We start from the raw sequence: 17,138 nt of genomic DNA on the forward strand, positions 1-17,138 counted from the left end.
CGGGGGGGGGGGGGGGGGAAGCCCCCAGGGTCAGAGACAACGGGCCGTCCTCACATGGTGACCTGAGGCTGGACCGAGCTGACTGAAGGCCTGGTTCTGGGGCTGCAGGTGCCTTAGGGACCCCCGGGCCTGCTCGGGGCGGCTCCTCTGCAAGCGCCGTCACCCCCGCCCGGCCAGTTCCCCGGGGCGCCCGGCACGGGCTCACGGCTCCATATGCTCTGTGGCCCCGAGCTCAGAGCCGCCAGGCTTCCTGGGCGCGGCCCGCCGCGCGGCCTGCCAGAGCTGGCCGAGCGCTGTGTGTCTCCTCCGCAGCCGACACCCAGTCAAGTTTTAGCGGCCACAGGGAGCCCAGGTCTGCTCACTCATTTACTGATCTCCTGCCTCTTCCGGAAAGCCTTCCAGGTGCTGAGCACTCGGCGCAGCCGTGGGGCGGCCGAAGCCCTCACAGACCCACACGGCTTCCGACGGCAACGTCGTCTCTCCCACGTCCGCGCGTTACCACTTGTCTCCCTGCTGACCCCGTATTCCAGCCCAGCTCAGCAGCGCCCTCGGCTACTCCTGCGTACACTTGTCTATAAGGAGAACAGTGGGGGAAAGTAGCACGAGCTTTTCAACCACTTAATCTTCAAAGGGCAAGTGCGCGTCTTAGCTAATCAGCAGCAGCTCTGTCTAGAAAGGGTACCCTGCCAACGCAGGCGCACACTGGACTTTTAAAGATTTATCACAATTGCGGCCAATAAAACCGGGGACTGAAACTAACACTTTCACCTCTTTTGAAACAATATGAAGGCGTCAGGAAAACGTTCTCATCCCGTGTGACACCGGCGTGTTAAGAATAGGCCAGCCACGCGGGCTGTCCTCCACGCATCCCCCGGGGGCCACGGGCAGCTCCTCCAGCCCGCACGGCAAGCCTCCAGTCCCCCGACCTCAGAGCTTGAGGCAGCGATACCTCCCAGGTAGCTCCCAAATCAGGATCCCTCAGGCTCTCCTGCCCTTGATGCTGGGCTCTGGCTCCTGCACCATCCACCCCCCAACCCCGGCTCACGGCACAGCCGTGAGCCCCCTCTGCCGCCTGCCCTTCTCCCAGAGCGGCCGTCTCAGGAAGCGGCAGGGCCCGTGGTGTGCCCTTGACTCGCCACTGTCATCCACGCTTGCATGCCTTTGTCCGCTGGGGTGGGCAGAATGCCCCCAGGAGATGTCCACCCCCAGTCACCGGTACCTGTGAACGTGCTACGCTATGTGGCACGGGGACTCTGCCTACGTGACTGAGGTCAGGTCAGCGATCTAAAAACGGGGAGATGATTTCAGAGCAGTGGGGCGGGCCCAGTCTCATCACAGGGACCCCTAAAAGCAGAGAACTTTCTCCAGCTGGCGGCGGGAGCGACGGCAGGAGGGGAGGTCAGAGATCCACGGTGTGAGGACTCGGCCTGCTGCTGGCCCTGAAGACGAAGGTGGCCACAGCCAGGGATGCCTATTGTCTCCAGAACCTGAGAAAGACCCACCAACAGCCGGAAAGGAAACAGGCCCAGTCCCACAACCGCATGAACTGAGTTCTGCAGCCCCTGGGTGAGCCGGGAAGTGGATCCTCCCAGAGCCTCGGGAAAAGAGCCCAGCCCAGCCACAGCCTTGGCTGCAGCCTTGGGAGGCCAGGAACCGTGAGGTGACACATCTGTGTTATTTTAAGCTGTTGAGTTTGTGGTTCTTTCTCACAAGACCAACACAAAGGCCGTCACTGGTCCTGGCTCCTCCCCATGGACCAGCCTTTCTCAAGTTGCCTCGTTGGCAAATTCATACTGATCTGCAAGGCCAGTCCTCGTGTTCCTTCTCCTGCAGTCGGGCTGGGTCTGCCCCAGCCACGTACCCCTTGGGACCGATGACCCACGTCTGTGTGATGCGCCCACCACGCTGGAGGCTGCTTCAGGGAAGAGCGCGTCTTGGTCATCTCTGTGTCTTAGCACCTGCCATCATTTCTGAGAAGACACTTAGAAACCGCCCACTGGAGAAGAGAGAGAGGAGACGCCCACAGACTTTAGGACCCTGAAACTCCTTCAGGGGCGGAGACGCATCTAACTCGTCTTCGTGCCACCCAGGCTGGTACTCCCGCTGGGTGCCTGGCACACACTCTGCGCTGGTGAATGACAGGTGGGTGAGCGGAGAAGCAGAGGATGGCGGGGGAGCCTGGAATTGGACGGCGTGTGGAAGAGTTCACACCCTGCTCCCCAGACAGAATTCCTGCTCATCTCGGGGCACCAGGAGCTGCCGATGCTGCATCTAGGGGTAAGTCACCCCAGCATCGTTTGAGGTCTGTCTCACACGACTTTTCCTTTTGTTTTAAGGAACAGTTCTGTGATAGCTCTTTTCTGAGCTTTAATCAGCGGTAAGATGCCGTACGGGTGAGTCCTACAGTTGGTGACACGACGCCGATAATTAATTCGGGTGCGTCTACTATGGGTCGTATGTGGAAACTATAAAAAAAAGACATCTTAGGCTTTTCTTAAACCGATGTGAACGAGTTAGCAGGCAGGTGCTCTGTGAATCTCCATGAGGAGAGGACTATATGCCCCCTGCAAGATTCTCTTCTGGCCCGAATTTCTGTGAAAGCCCCTCTCCTGCCAATCCCAGGGGAGCCCCCTCACCGCCCCCCCGCCTTGCTGAGGGTCTAGGCACTCGCCGTGTGCGACCATAACTGCCGCGTGAAGGGACTGCCTTCCGCATAAGACCCTGGACGCCGGGACCAGCACAGCTTCGGGGGGGCCGACTCAGTAAAGACCTCCATGTCGAGTGGAGGGAAGGAAGGAAGGAAGGAAGGAAGGAAGGAATCTGTGTTGCAAACAAACGTCTAAGAGATGCTCAGTCTCAGCTCTAGGGGAACAACTTCTCGGCCGCGGTGCTGCTATCAGCAGAGAGCTGTTACAGGAACTTGCTATTTTAATAGTAGTTCAGATATTGGAGTTTCTGCGTATGATGTATGTATGAACAATCAGAACAGACTTGAGGTTTACAGAGAAAGCTCTGTACAACTGTCATGCCCGCCCACCCGAGTTTCTGAGAGCGGGGTGAAGGAGGCATCGCGCCTCGGGAAGCACACGCGTATGCATGGCCGCGCCGTGCATGGGACCAGATCCGTCACTCTAGACGGGAGGTGGACCCGCCGTGGTTCACTGAAGTTGAGACATTGCAGCATCGGTAAGAGGCATCACCGCTTTGTTTACACCCAAGAAAGAAGAAATGCTTCCTTCTGTGGGTTGTGAGACACATGCTGATTTCAGAGGCTGCAGGCGTGGAAGATGCGTCATGTCACCGCTGCAGGTAAAGCACTAAGGGTGACGTGTGTCACCGCGGAGTCCTACCAACGGCTCCCAAAGCTGCCATTTCAGTCCTTCCGTGCCCGTTACTTCGTATTGTCCTCACAATACGAGCCGGAATCATCTTCTGCAGCACAGCCGTGGACGCTGAGGCCCGCAGAGGCCAGTGAGTGGTGTAGTGAGAACCTGGGCCCAGTCCCGTCTCCACAACCTGTTCCGTCATGCATGGAGCATCAGTGACCCACTAGAGTGTCCACTCTCTGTAGGACAACAGCTGGGACAGCGTCACTCCTCTGCCTGGTGAAAAGTCTGAGAGGTCACAGAGGCAAGTGGTGACGACTGAGGGAGTCCTGAGGGACATGCAGACCCACAAGGCAGGTAAGGAGGGGCCCGGGCGGGAAAGGCCATTCATCCTAAGCACAGGTGCTCGGGGGTCTGAAGGGCGACGGTCCATGTCTTGGGTGGGCCTCCCTGAGAGGCAGACCTGAGACAGGGTTCTCTGCCAGTGGTTTATTTGGGAGGTGATGGGGACACCATCGGGAGGGCGGAAGGGCGGGAGACCGGCTGCAAACGAGCGCGTTGCCCAGGCGGCCCCCGCTGTGGGTGACTGAGCTTACCCCTCTGGGAGACTCTGGAGGCCAGTGAAAACCCCAACCTCCAAATCACGTCCCCACCTCGGGGCTGAGGACCCTCCGGTCCACGTGGCGCTGGACTGGAGCACACCGGGGGGGTGGATGCCAGCACTTCCAACCTGCCACATGCCGAGTGCCCTGGCCTCACCCAGGGGCAGCCCTGGCTCCAGTGGCCAGAGAACGCAGTCAGGAAACGGGCCCTGAGGCATCTGTCCCGTCACGTGGGGTGTGCGGTGTGTGGGCAGGTAAGGACACGAGCAGTGAAGCAACAGCCGCAGACTCCCCGCAGGGCAGGTCGAGGAGACCGTGGACCGCCAAACCCAGGAGGCCGCTTGCCCTGCCGTGTGGAGAGTCGCGTGTGTGACGCCGTCTGCAGCCAGACCCGGGTTCCTGTTTAAACCTCAGAAATTAAGCAACGCGGCAGCAGAGCTGACAGGTGGGCTGGACAGCCTGTCTTGTCTCATCAGTAAGAAACAGGAGTAAATGGAAGCCAATCTGTGTCTGCTTTCTTTCATCTGCACGTTCATGTCGATATTCGCTGCATGGTTCCACCAGTGACAGGGTCGTGGAACTGGGACCAGGGTTTCCTGGGGATCACTCCCTCCACGCTCGCTGAGCTCGGGGCTATAATCTCCCAAATCGCTCTGAATTGACAGAGGCTCTTGAGGGCTTTCCCAGGACGATTCAACCACAAAATCCTACCTGTCACAGCAAATTCTTATGAATAAAGGGGATTTAAATGAACAACATAAAGGTACACGAGTGTGTCCGTGTACCTTTAAAAGCCAGAACACGGAGAGATGGCAACTCAGGAGAATACAGAAACAATCTGCTCTGGAATCCAGATGGAAGTGCAAAACCCAAGTTCACGTGACAGATTTAAAAATTATTTTTTTCAGTAAATTTATTTATTTTTGGCTGCGTCGGGTCTTTGTTGCTGCACGTGGGCTTTTCTCTAGTTGCGGCGAGCAGGGGCTACTCTTCGTTGCGGTGCACAGGACTTCTCATTGCGGTGGCCTGCAGAGCATGGGCTCTAGGTGCACAGGCTTCAGTAGTTGCAGCACGCGGGCTCAGTAGTTGTGGCTCGCGGGCTCTAGAGCGCAGGCTCAGTAGCTGTGGCGCACGGGCTTAGTTGCTCCACGGCATGTGGGATCTTCCCAGCCCAGGGCTTGAACCCGTGTCCCCTGCATTGGGAGCTGGATTCTTAACCATTGCGCCACCAGGGAAGCCCTTAAATATTTTAAAAAGGGAATTATAATGGAAACAAACGTTCTAGTTTACAGGGAGATAGATTTCTTCTCTTGCTTAAATTACCTTGAAATGTTTTAACACGATATAGTCCTGTCTGCTGGAGATTTACACGTTTACAATTTTAATTTGGGTTCAGTCTATAATGCGCTGTGCTCATGTAGCTGAAGATCACCCCCGACAGAAAGGTCCTTGCCGGGAATGGGGGTGGGGTACTGACATCTCTAAAGCGTGGATGAGAAAGGGAGCAGAGAACCAGCTCAGATCCCTCGTGGAGAATCAGCAATGATTTGTGACTCAAAACCTGCCTTCTCTGACGCTTTTAAAATTCGTGCACATCTTTCAGAGGGGCTGACAGCTTTGCATCACGTGAGTTTGGCAGTCATTTTCAGGCCACAGAGCCATTTCCTAATGATTTAAAGGAATGTGACACACTCAAGGCAAACTGCCTTTTATGCAGCATTTCTTCACACTCTTGCTAATTTTTTATGAAAACAGAAGCTTTTATTTTTCCTTAGCTTGCAAAGTGGCAAACTGCAAAATTTGTTACGTGAGGGGCGACTGCTCTCAAAGGGCTTTCTGCTTATGTGATCCTTCCTGTTCTCAATCTGCCTTGTTTGGATTGAGAGGAGAGAAGCAGAGATTCTCCCACCTGGAGTGGACCCTGAAGGCACCTCTTATCAGCAGTGGCCACTAGACGGGTCACTGCGACAGTGTCCACAGCCACTGAAGAGGCCTAAACACAGGAGCTGAAGAGATGAGAGAAATAAAGGCCTTTGCCTCACAATTTAGTGTAATCTTATCATAATCTGAAAATAGACTGAGGATAGACAGACTAGTGTACAATGCACCTTCCTAAACATCGAGATTTCCCAGCGTTTAGAGCAGCTCAAATGTGCCTAATTTTGTCTCCCTTCTCCCTGGTTTAAGAATAACACATGATTCTAGGAAGCCTCTCTGTTCTCACCTTCTAATTTAACAAAAGGTAACACCCAAGACTTTCTGACTTTCTTCTGGGTCAAAAAATAAAAAATAATGGTCATAGATTAATCTCTGAACATTGATCGTAACGGCCAAATAAGAGTTACAGAAAAGCCTCATGGCAGGAAGGCCAGCACAGGGAGGTGATAAACATGCCAAGGATTTCGACACTCTATTTCCCAAGCTTTACGACTGGAAGTTTTCAGAAGGACGTTTCTTGGGAGTATTCAGAACATCAACTCTTTGGACTTAACACATTGATATTCTTGGGAAAGAAGAACAGGCTGAATCGGGGAGATAAACTCAACTTCACTTCCATGGGCTGAGTTAAAAATAGGCGGTGGAACACAGGTGTTAGCTACGTTGTTTCCATGGCCTGGGGTGTGCCGCCGCTCTGCGAGGATGCCGACGCCACCGCTTCCCAGTTTGAGCCTTACCTATGATAGAAAGGAAGGCTTTGGCTCTGGCAGGCTCGAAAGCGCTCCCTGGCAGCGCTGCCTCGCAGGCGTACTCCCCGATGTCCGAGGAGGTTGGGGTGCTGATGGTGAGGCGTCTCCCGAAGCTGTGGAGCCCACGGGTGACTCTCACCCCGTTTCTCTTCCAGGTCACACTCAGCTCCTCGACGGGCCTGTGAGAACGAAGGGCTTTAGTGACAATAATTGTGGATCATGTAGACGGCAATAATAATCATTCTACCAGGAACCGTGGTGGGTTGAACAGTGGACATTTAAAACTCAATCCAGATATTACTCTACTCCCTTAAGGGACGCGTCAGCGACACAGTCTGCTCAAGGGCTATTGAGCAAGGATAGCTAATTGCAGCAGCAATGGACCATAAGTGCTAATGATTCCATTTGCTCGGGAAAAGAATGCATAAAACAAATACTGCTAGGGGACGCGCTACATGGGAGGCCTGATCACGGGAACTCCATTCTGGAGCGACGCTAATGGGGCTGAGAACACCTATGACGACAGAGGAGAAGGGAATTAACTCTTTCCTTTGCGCCCAAAGGAGAGCAAAGCTCCTCTCTGCTCCTCAGCCAGAATCTAAGAAGAGACCCTCTACCATGACCCAGAGCTAAAGCGGAAAGCGCTGCTTGCCAATATAAATATTACATTCAATGTAAATACTGCAGAACAAGGCCCGGGAAAGGTCAGCACACCCACATCCTATCTTCCCATACGCGCTGTGACCACAGCCCAGCTGGATGAACAAGACCACCATTGCTGCGAGAGCCAGCCACACGCAGGAGGTGTTGTCATGGGTTGTTACTCCCCACGTGGGGGACTGACACGCACCTGGCATTGGCTATGCATTCCAAGGTGGTCTCACTGGACCCGGCCACCACGCTTCTGTTGCTTGGGGGGATCACGATGACGGGGGCCACGGCTTCAGGCGTGCCAACATCTCCTGGGGCAGAGAAAGCAGAAGCCCATGGAACTCTCTGAAGTATAGAAGGTGTGAGGATTGGAACGTGACACGAGAGTCCTGTCCAGCTGCTCCGACAGGACACCCAGCACCTCGGGACCCGACCCCAGCCCTCGAGGGGCACTCGGTGTGGTCCTGGTCCATAAACACACGTCCCGCCCAGGAACCACGGGAACAGAAAGCTCCGGCTGCTTCTCCACACATCGTGCCCATAAAGGGCTTCAGACTGTCGTGCATTTTCCAAAATGCTTGCTGACTTTATTTATCAATTTTAGACTCTGCTGATTGAGTTACCTGGTCTACCCACTACTTTCAAATACGTTCGCTTCCACAAATATTTCATGCATCAGGTTCTCGGCTGGGCACGAGTGTGTTTGGAAAGCGGCTGCTCTCTGACTTGGGCCCGAACATGGTCCCCGGATCAAAGACATCCCGTGAACCAAGTGCTCGGCTCCGTGCATGCATGTTTAATCCCTTCTCTCTGAAAAGTAAATATTCCGACTCCACCTCTGTTGTGTGAGTATCAAACTATAGATAATGTAGCTCATACCTCTGGTGACAAGGGAGAAAAAAAACACGAGATGTTTTTGCCACTTTTCTCTCAAATACAAGTAATATCAAAATTAAACTACGTGTGCATTACTACTGTTTATTTAGGTTAAATGAAGACTGATCACACATTTCGAGAACAGGACTTTCAATAAAGGGTGGAGATGGAAGAGGCTGGAAATAAAAATAAATTGACATCACAGCAAATGCCCAATGCTTCCTGGAGACCTCATGCTGCAGAGACCCGCCACCAGTGAGAGCAGCTGAGGAGAACCGTGGAAGGTTCCAGCTGCTGGCAATGCCGTCAGGGCATCGAGAGAGAGCAGGGGGAGAAAAGAGGACTGGCCTCTAGTCAATTTCCCACAGCTCTGAGTCCGGCTTTCACTGCCTAAGCAGTATGAGATTCCGGAATTAAAGGTTCACGTGAATTAAAAAAAAAAAAAAAAAGCTTGAGGCAGGCAGAGCCAACAAATCAATTTTTTAACCCTATGTATCGACTAGTTACTGCGAGGCCGTTTCAGGCCCTCGGGGCTCCTGGCAAGCGCCGGGCAGCTTTCCCCTCCCCACGCCCGGCAGGGCCTCCCGGGGACCTTCCCAACGCCCCGACATCCTCCGCTTGTGGGACTGGGGATCGCGGGGCTGGTTATCAAGCCTCCGAGGATGCCGGAGTACAGACACGTTCGTGACAAAGGCTGAATGGCTGCCTGTCATCTGTGAAAGTCGCTGATGAGGAGAAATGGCCTGAGCTGCTAATGTTTGCAGTCGTGTGAAGTGAAGGAAAGCAGCGGGGCGCGCAGAGGTCGCCGAGCAAGGTGCTAATTTGGCATGAATCAGCGCTCCGCCTGGCGCTGGAGAGGAAGCCTGTGCTCAGCGCTGGTGCCCGCCCGGAGGGCAGTCCCCGCCCCCACACCCCCACAAGTCCTCTATACCAATTTTTATTTAATTAATTTATTTACGTTCTTTTTTTTTTAACATCTTTATTGGAGTATAATTGCTTTACAATGGTGTGTTAGTCTCTGCTTCCCAACAAAGTAAATCAGCTATACATATACATATGTTCCCATATCTCCTGCCTCCCCCCCCCCCCTCCCCCCCACCCCCCCCACCCACCCCAGCCTCGGCGGGCGGCTCAGCCTCGCCTACGCGCTGACCCCGAGAGACCCGCAGGCGACAGGCAGGTCAGCGCCAGGCCCCAGTTCACAGCCCTGGGGACGAGCGAATGGGAGGGTGCCCGTGCAGCGATTCCAGCCGCCCCGAGGAAAGAGGAAGTCGTTCGTAATTGTGATTCACACGGAACAGCAACTTCTGTCTGTATTGCTCTCGTGGCCCAGACCATTACCTGATTTCAAGGACCCTCACCCATGGGGTCGACAGGACAAGTCGAGCGAGCAGCTCGACTCGGGGCTGGTAAATGTCAGCCTGCCCTCAAACCCGACCACTTTGTTCTTTCTGGTGATGTGTGAATCACACATGACGCTTGGAGCAGTAGGTCCCAGAGATGCAGATAAAATGTGACGGTTCCTAAAACGTGCATTTCTAACACACACACACAAGGTACACACGTGCTGTCAAAGTGACCTTGACTTATGGAAACTACAACGGGAAGGTCAAAGCAAGGTCTCGTGGTTGAGGAGAGTCTGTGCGTTTTCTACTGAAACTTAACATTTCAGTAAACTTTTACGTACGCTCCCAGAATCCACATCTCTCGGTAGCAAGGACAGTGCTCGTTGTAGCACACGATGCTGGCACACTTTCTTCACTAAAAAAAAAAAAAGTTTTGAAGGGACTCTGAACCCCAGAGTGCAGGGCTCTTTCCTCTGGGGCCATTCATTCTCAGACGGGGGGTGGGGGCGGGGGTCCTTACCTGTCTGTCTGTCTCTCTGTCTACTCGCCTTAGCTGCCGAGTACTCTACAGTGGGAGGTAGGCAGCAGACTGTCCCAGACACAAACCATTAACTACCCCGGCTCTAGCTCTGGGTCATAACTAGTCCCACGGTGGCCAAGTCCGTTCCCCAAGCTGAGACCTCCTCCGCCCACCCCCATGGTAATCATTCTTCCATCCAGACCCCTGTTTCATCTCTCAGTCACTAACAGCGCCTTCTTGTCCTGTGGACCTCGGTCTCTTCTCCTGTACTGCATTTTAGTGGGTTTTTACTTCTTTTTTATGTGAGAGGAGGTCATGGATGTGCATTTTTAACCTGCCAAGCTGACTTTTCTACCAATTTTTTCCCCCACGTTCAATTTTTGGAAGAAAAATGCAAAGAAGACTGGGCATTTTTAAAAGAATAAAACGACCTCTCCATTTCTGGCACTCTCACGGTGTCTAAGATATAATAAGCACTCAACAAATACTCAGTGATTGGCTAATTTTTCATAAATATTCTACAGTAATGAGCCACTACTACCACCACCAGGAAAATTACCCTCTCCTTCAGGGTTCCGCATTAAAGAACATTTTTAAAGTACCGTATGCCAATGTATTAAGAATTATTTCCAAGAAGAACGAAAACAAAACGGGAAGCGGGAGGGAAATTGTTCTTCACCAAGTTCCCACACAGCTGCTCAACATTCTGTTACGCGTTTACATTGACAAATGTTGCCCAGTTTAGTCTAACAACAAGCTATTAAGACAGTTATTAGCATCCCCCTTTTATAAGATACTTATTAGCATCCCCCTTTTATAGCTATTAGCATCCCCCTTTTATAAGATAGCTATTAGCGTCCCCCTTTTATAGCTATTAGCAACCCCCTTTTAGCCAAAGTCACATGACTAAACATGGTAGAGAATGCGTTTTAAACAGAGGAATGTCTTCATCCAAAGTTCATAAGCTTTCTTTTATATAACGATGTTTCCTCCTAATAAAAACTTTGGTTGTGCTCAGTTAACCAAAAATTAAATTAACTAGAACACTCCTTCCCCTGAGCATTTCCTTAATTGAGACTTTACTGTAGCATTTTCAACTGAGCATTTCCCAGGTTGGTTTAGGTGGTTGGGAGGTGCAGACATGGAAGCAAAAGAGGATTTCTGCCAAGGTCAGCAACAGTGGGTGCTAGGTAGCTTCAAAGGCAGAAAGGTGAATGCTTTGTAGTTATGGGAAGAAAGGCTCCCGGCAGAGGGAAACGGGGTCTACTCCTAGTCAGTTTCTCCCACATGAACCCCTTAATCACTGGAGAGGCTGAGTAGACAGGAGCTGTCCAGGTTGCATTTAATTAAAAAGTACATTTAAAGAATATCAGATCTCTCAGACAGAAAAAAAAAAAAAGTTCAAAGTCTACCAGAACTGCTAAGCTGTGGAATTACTGCAGATAAAGTAAGATGAATGGCACACAGCCTGCTTCCTTGCAATCAAGACAGTGCCTGTGGTGGGAGAGCAGCGTTAAGGATAAAGGGCAAGTTACACGGACGCAGGGTCAGGAGCACAGGGACAGGCGGGAGGTGGTGACCGAGACCTGGAAGGAAGGAACCAGCCCCGCGGTCATCTGGGTGCAGAGTCAGAGAGTCAAACTCTGGAGACAGAGGTGGGCAAAGGAGGACACAGGAGCTCAGCCAAGTGGCGGCAGGCACCTGGGGGTTGGGAGGAAGGGAACTGCATTTAGAATCCAGTGGAAATACCCTGGCTCCCAGCGGGAAGCAAGTTACTCAACTTCTCCGAGCCTTATCTTCCTAATTTGTAAAATGATGCCCGTTTCACGGGGCCATTAAAAACAGGAGTATACTTTGACACTCTCACTTTCGACGTATGTTTGTATGTGTGCACGATGCACATCAGACAGCGTGTGGCACACAGGACGTGCTTCGGAACTCGAGGCCGCAGCACCGCGGTGAAGGGGAGACTGAGGCCCTCAGCCCCTGCTCTGCCCCAGGGTTTTCCGTCTCTCTGCCAGGACGCCCTCCCCGCAGACGCTCTGAAGGCCTGTGCGCCCTGGATGTGAGGCTGCGGGGGGCTGGATCTCGAGGGAAGGCCCGCAGCCCTGCTCGCGGTCCGGGAGGAGCGAGCCCGCCTGCAGGCTTGGGGCCCACACGTCCCCACACGCCTCCTCGTGAAGGTCTCCACAGCTCACTCAAAACACAGCCTCTTGCTTTCAAAAAAAAGAGCCTATGCCCTGAAAGTGGAATTTTCCAGAACATCTGAGAAAGCAAATCCCTCGTTTGGGCTTCCTCTGTCAGAACCGTCATCTTGCCCGTCCTGCTTCCCAGGTGAGCGCTACCGGCCACGCGCCTCAGGGGATCTTCGCGGCCAAACTGGCGAGGCCGCGGCTCTCCCCTCTGTTCCCTCCGCGGGGCCGGGTGTCCCCCTGGCCGCCCGGAAAATAACGAGCTCAAAGGCCACCTCCACCGGGAGATGCTGAGGCACATCTGCCCGGAGACACACAAATGTGCAAGATGAGCCAACCACACGGGCACACGTATTCAACCAGAGGCGACCCCGTTCCGGGAAAGACGGGGCGGCGGCAAAGGCCATGGCCCCCAAGACTCCAAAGAACCTCGGCTCTCCAGTTCCTAGTGGGTCCAGATCTACAGGGTTCTCACTTAGGTCGAAAGAGGGTCCTGTCCAGAAGCAGCAGCTAATGGCGCCTCCAGGACCTTTCGAAACCTCCAAATGTTCCTGCTCCAAAACAAGTGGTCTAAAACTTGTAGGAACAAAAGAGAAAAATAAGGTTGAGAACACACACGGGAGTAAAAGGCCTTAGGAAAGCTCTCAGTGCTGAGCTATAGGTTCCTCGGTGTTTTCTGAAAGCTTTTTTCAACATCCAATAATGATAATATTTATTGGTTGCATTGAGCAGATGACATAACAATTACAGACATGCTTTAAAATTCAGGCAACTGACTATCTGGGCAGAGCAAGAAGTGACCCGTCTCGAGCCAGGGCCATGGGTGCTGGGAGCCTCTGGCACCTTTGGTGCCAGCTGTCACCTCACTGCAGTGTCCCGATTTGCGGAGAGATCTGTCCACCGTCTGGAATAAGGAGGGGCGGATGTGTTATTCATCTTTGCACGAAGCAAAGTGCCTGGGTTATAAGAGCCCTTCTGTGAGCGCTTGTTGAAGGAAGAATTAAGTCTTGTCCAAATAGTGCACGGCTGGTTATTATTATCAGCTCTTTATCGCTACAGGATGATAACGACAGTTGCAAGTACCTCTTATTTCCAGGCACTGCGCGAGCGTGGGGAATATGAGAGTTAACTGCACGGGGTCAGAGGCCAGTGACGTCAAGGAGGTCTGGGTTTAGCAGAGGAAGAGAGTCACGTCAGAAGAACAAGCAGCTGGTGGGGGGGTCAGGAGAGCCGAGGGGAGGGACGCGGCAGGATGCGGGGTCGGGAGTGCTGCGAGGTTGATTCTTCCAGGGGAATTAGGAAGGGCTTGAGCCTGGCCCTTGACAGATGGACAGTATTCACCAGGCAGCGGAGGGAAGGAAAGGCATTCCAGGAACAGGAAAAAAAGAAAGTGGAAACCGGGTTGGCTTGTTTGGAAAACTGTCACGTGGTTCTTGAAGGTTGAGGGGAAACTGGGGCCTGGGGGTGACCCCAGAGGAGGCTGTCAGGGGAGGAGGGCCATGCTACCAAGTTTGGACTTTATCCAGTAGGGAATGGAGAGACACTGAAGGCCCTTGAGGAGGAAAGTGGTGACGGAGACCGTGCGGCGCTGTTGCGGGCGTCGTGGGGGAAGAGGGGCCGACGGCAGCTGGGTGTGCGCACGGAAGCTTTCCCGGCTTCTGGCTCGAGTGGTTTGGGTGGATGGCGGAGCACCTCGTAAGACTGAAAGCTCAGGAGCAAGAAGGGGCTGGGGTGATGGTGTGGGCGTGTGAAGCTGGCGGACAAGGAGGCCTGGGGGTGTCCACGTGGGCAGGGGCACTGGCTGGTCAGCGGCACGAGAGCTCGGGGATGAGCACGGAAGACAGGGCTTGGAGGGGCCCCCAGGCGGCTGGAGTCTTAAAGGGCAGGCACAGGAAGTGCACATGGGCAGGATAATTGGCGGTCGGGGCCGTGGAGGAAGGAGGAGAAAGACATGATGACACTAAGGAAAGAGAGGCTGTTGTTCCTTCCAAATGAACAGGAATTCTCACACAGACAATCAAGGCTGCTTCTGCTCAGTGTTTGAAGATGAATCCTTGAGTTTCCCTCCTAGGACAATTACTAAGGAAGGTGGAGCTATATATAAGTAAAAATCCTGACCTTCCCCAAGAAGCGTTTCATTGTGCCACAGAGCACACTAGTAGACACTGCAGAGCTCGAGCCACTCTTTTTTTGTTTGGTTCTATAGCTCAGCTTCTGCAAACAGGCTGCCTAGGGCCATTCTCAACCGCTTTCTGGCAATAAAAAACACAATTTAATTGGTCAGTCTCTTACGATTCTTGACCTTCTAACATGCACAGCAAGGTACATTCGTGCCCTTTTGGGGGATGGGTGAAAACAGCTCCAAGACATTTTACTTAAAGAAAATCAAGTGGCTTTTCTTTTCTTTCTTTTTTTTTTTTAAAATAAATTAATTTTTTTAAAAAAGAAGAAAGCCTACTGCTTTCTGCTCTCCCACTTATTAGCTTGGTGACTTCGTTGGCATGTTACTAACCCTCTCTTGTGCCTCATTTTCCTCATCTGTAATGTGGGGATAACAGTACCGCCTCACCTACTCAAGCTCATCACTGAGTGCCCCAAAGTGATTATTAACATTGAGACCCAACTTAATTACTTAGTTCATATAACATGGCCAGAAGAGACAAGTTATATTATAGCATCACTGGGTTTACAATAATATATAAGTAAATATCAGAGCCACACCAGGGAGCACAAGAAGTTAGATTTATTGTCTCTGACAACTGCATAGCAACTTTTAGTTTGTTCATTATTCCCAGCATCACAAATCTGAAATACAATTTTGCTCCTCAGTTACAAACAAATACTCTGAAAAGTGATTAGGTAGCTTTTAAAAAATCATCATTATTCATTTAAGAGAGAATATCTTAAAAATCTTTGCCAAGCAAGATATTAGCTTTACCTTTATAAATCTCTGCCTAAAGAGAAAAACAAATCAAGGCATACAAATTTCATTTTGTTCTATGTTTTTAAATACCATCCTTTGTTTCCCTTAAAAGATTTTTATCTATTCATTCAAAAGTATTCTGAAGCTCTACTGCCCGTTTAAGACAGAATGAAGGCATTTTAGAGCATCTGAAGTAAGCACTGTCTTGACTGAACCGAAGCAGGAACTCGATCAGGGTCCTTGTGGGCCTCCCAGCCATGCCTTTGCACAGATAAGGAACCATCTTTGTTGGTCATCACTCCTGCTATGTCTAAATGTGCCCACTTAGGATAGTCACAAATTCTTTCCAAAATGCTGCAGCCGTACGTGCTCCTGCAGATCTGTATTTTCCAATGTTATTAACATCAGCAAGTTGGCAACCTACAGTCTGTGTTGTGTAATGTTCAAAGAGAGGCATCCTCCAGGGCTTCCCTGGTGGCGCAGTGGTTGAGAGTCCGCCTGCCGATGCAGGGGACGCAGGTTTGTGATTCCCTGGCAGTCCAGTGGTTAGGACTCAGTGCTTTAACTGCTGTGGGCCCAGGGTTCAGTCCCTGGTTGGGGAAGTAAGATCCCATAAGACCCAGCAGCGTGGCCAAAGAAAAAAAAAAAAAAAAAAAAGAGAGGCATCCTCCAGACATGGTCTCCCGTTTCAATGCTGGCCTCAAATAGTTTGTTCCACAGCCAGGAAGAAATGGTAAAGACCCCACTGGCACCGGACCCCAAAGCTACATCCATGGCACCTGTCAGGGTGGCGGCACTGATGATGACCTTTGGGTTAAAAGTGTGTGCGTAGCAGAGTACATCGGCCAGGATGAGTCTCCCCTCAGCATCAGTGTTATCCACCTGTATGGTCTTCCCGTTCTTGGCTTTAACAACATCCCCAGGCTTGTTGGCTTTCCCGCTGGGCATATTTTCACAAAGAGGGGCCAAACCTATGACGCTGGTGGGCAGGTCGAGTTGGCAGCAGACACGATGGCTGAACAGATAGTGGCGGCTCCTCCCATGTCAGCCCTCATGAGGTCCATGTTTGCAGCAGCCTTGACGGAGATGCCACCACTGTCAAAGGTAATCCCCTTCCCAACAAACACCAAGGGAGGTTCACTTGCATTGCGGCTGCCTTTGTAGTGAATTTCCAGGAAGACTGGAGGCTCTTCGGACCCCTTGGCCACACTGAGGAATGATCCCATTTCCTGTTCCTCAATCCAAGGCTTGGGTCTGATGTGGACGTCTGTTTTACTACTCGCACTTTTGCGATTCTTCTCAGTAATTCCGGAAAATCTGGTTGGCGTCATCTCATTGGCGGACGTCTCCACCAAGTGGCACGCCAGGTTCTGCCTAGAAGCAAAGAGGACTCCCCTTTGCCAGGCCTCCTGATACCCACTTCCATGGAGCGTCACTGACACGGCCACCTTCTTTTTCTGCTTCAGATCGTCATACTCATAGAGCCCAAGCACCACTCCTTGTGCGTGGGCGTCTCCGCAGGGGTCCACCTCCACGGACGGGATCTCCGGGTTCTGAACCTGTCTGCACCCCGCTGCAACAGCGGCTCTGATGTTTTCTTTGCCTTCGTGCCAGTTTTCCTGGTCATCAACTCCGGCCGTCTTTTTGCCGAGGCCAACCACCACCATGCTGGAGAAGCCCATATGCAGCCCATAAACGGTTTGGGTTTTGCCTGCCTTCAGGGGTGGTCCAGATATGTTCAAGATTTCCCTCAGCTTTCCAGACACCAATTTATTAAAATTCTCTCCTGCGCTTGTAAACTGGGGCACATCATCTTCTTTTTCTTTGCCACAGATTCCTAAAACAAGGCCCTTCGTCTTGTCTGCGGCGGCTGGACCGGGTCCCCAGAAGCGCTTCCCGCTCAGATGTCGGACGGGCGACTCTCGCGGCACCGAGAATAGGCAGCGAGAGCACCTTTTCGGCTCGGGCCCCCCGGCACCGCCCTCCACCGAGCACGTCTCTCGTGGTGGGGGGGG

The 17,138-nt window shown here is 52.3% G+C and overlaps 2 protein-coding genes across 2 annotated transcripts in view; both read right to left on the bottom strand.

Moving 5' to 3' along the window:
• SDK1 (sidekick cell adhesion molecule 1) overlaps positions 1-17,138 on the bottom strand; it is a gene marked incomplete at its 5' end in the record, with an annotated part of 365,000 nt that overhangs the window by 243,139 nt on the left and 104,723 nt on the right. The window contains 2 exons of the mRNA XM_007447090.1: positions 6,604-6,794; positions 7,466-7,577. Coding sequence (XP_007447152.1) covers positions 6,604-6,794; positions 7,466-7,577 — 303 coding nt within the window. The remainder of the gene's footprint in view (positions 1-6,603; positions 6,795-7,465; positions 7,578-17,138) is intronic.
• Positions 11,556-17,138, bottom strand: part of LOC103079902 (cytosol aminopeptidase-like) — a 50,895-nt gene continuing 45,312 nt past the window's right edge. The window contains 8 exon segments of the mRNA XM_082931220.1: positions 11,556-11,624; positions 12,539-12,693; positions 15,325-15,404; positions 15,406-15,454; positions 15,457-15,589; positions 15,799-16,121; positions 16,124-17,036; positions 17,038-17,120. Of these exon segments, the coding sequence (XP_082787346.1) occupies positions 11,556-11,624; positions 12,539-12,693; positions 15,325-15,404; positions 15,406-15,454; positions 15,457-15,589; positions 15,799-16,121; positions 16,124-17,036; positions 17,038-17,120 (1,805 nt within the window).

This window comes from Lipotes vexillifer, unplaced genomic scaffold, assembly GCF_000442215.2.
Source record: "Lipotes vexillifer unplaced genomic scaffold, Lipotes_vexillifer_v1.1 scaffold625, whole genome shotgun sequence".
NCBI classification, from domain to species: Eukaryota; Metazoa; Chordata; class Mammalia; order Artiodactyla; family Lipotidae; genus Lipotes; species Lipotes vexillifer.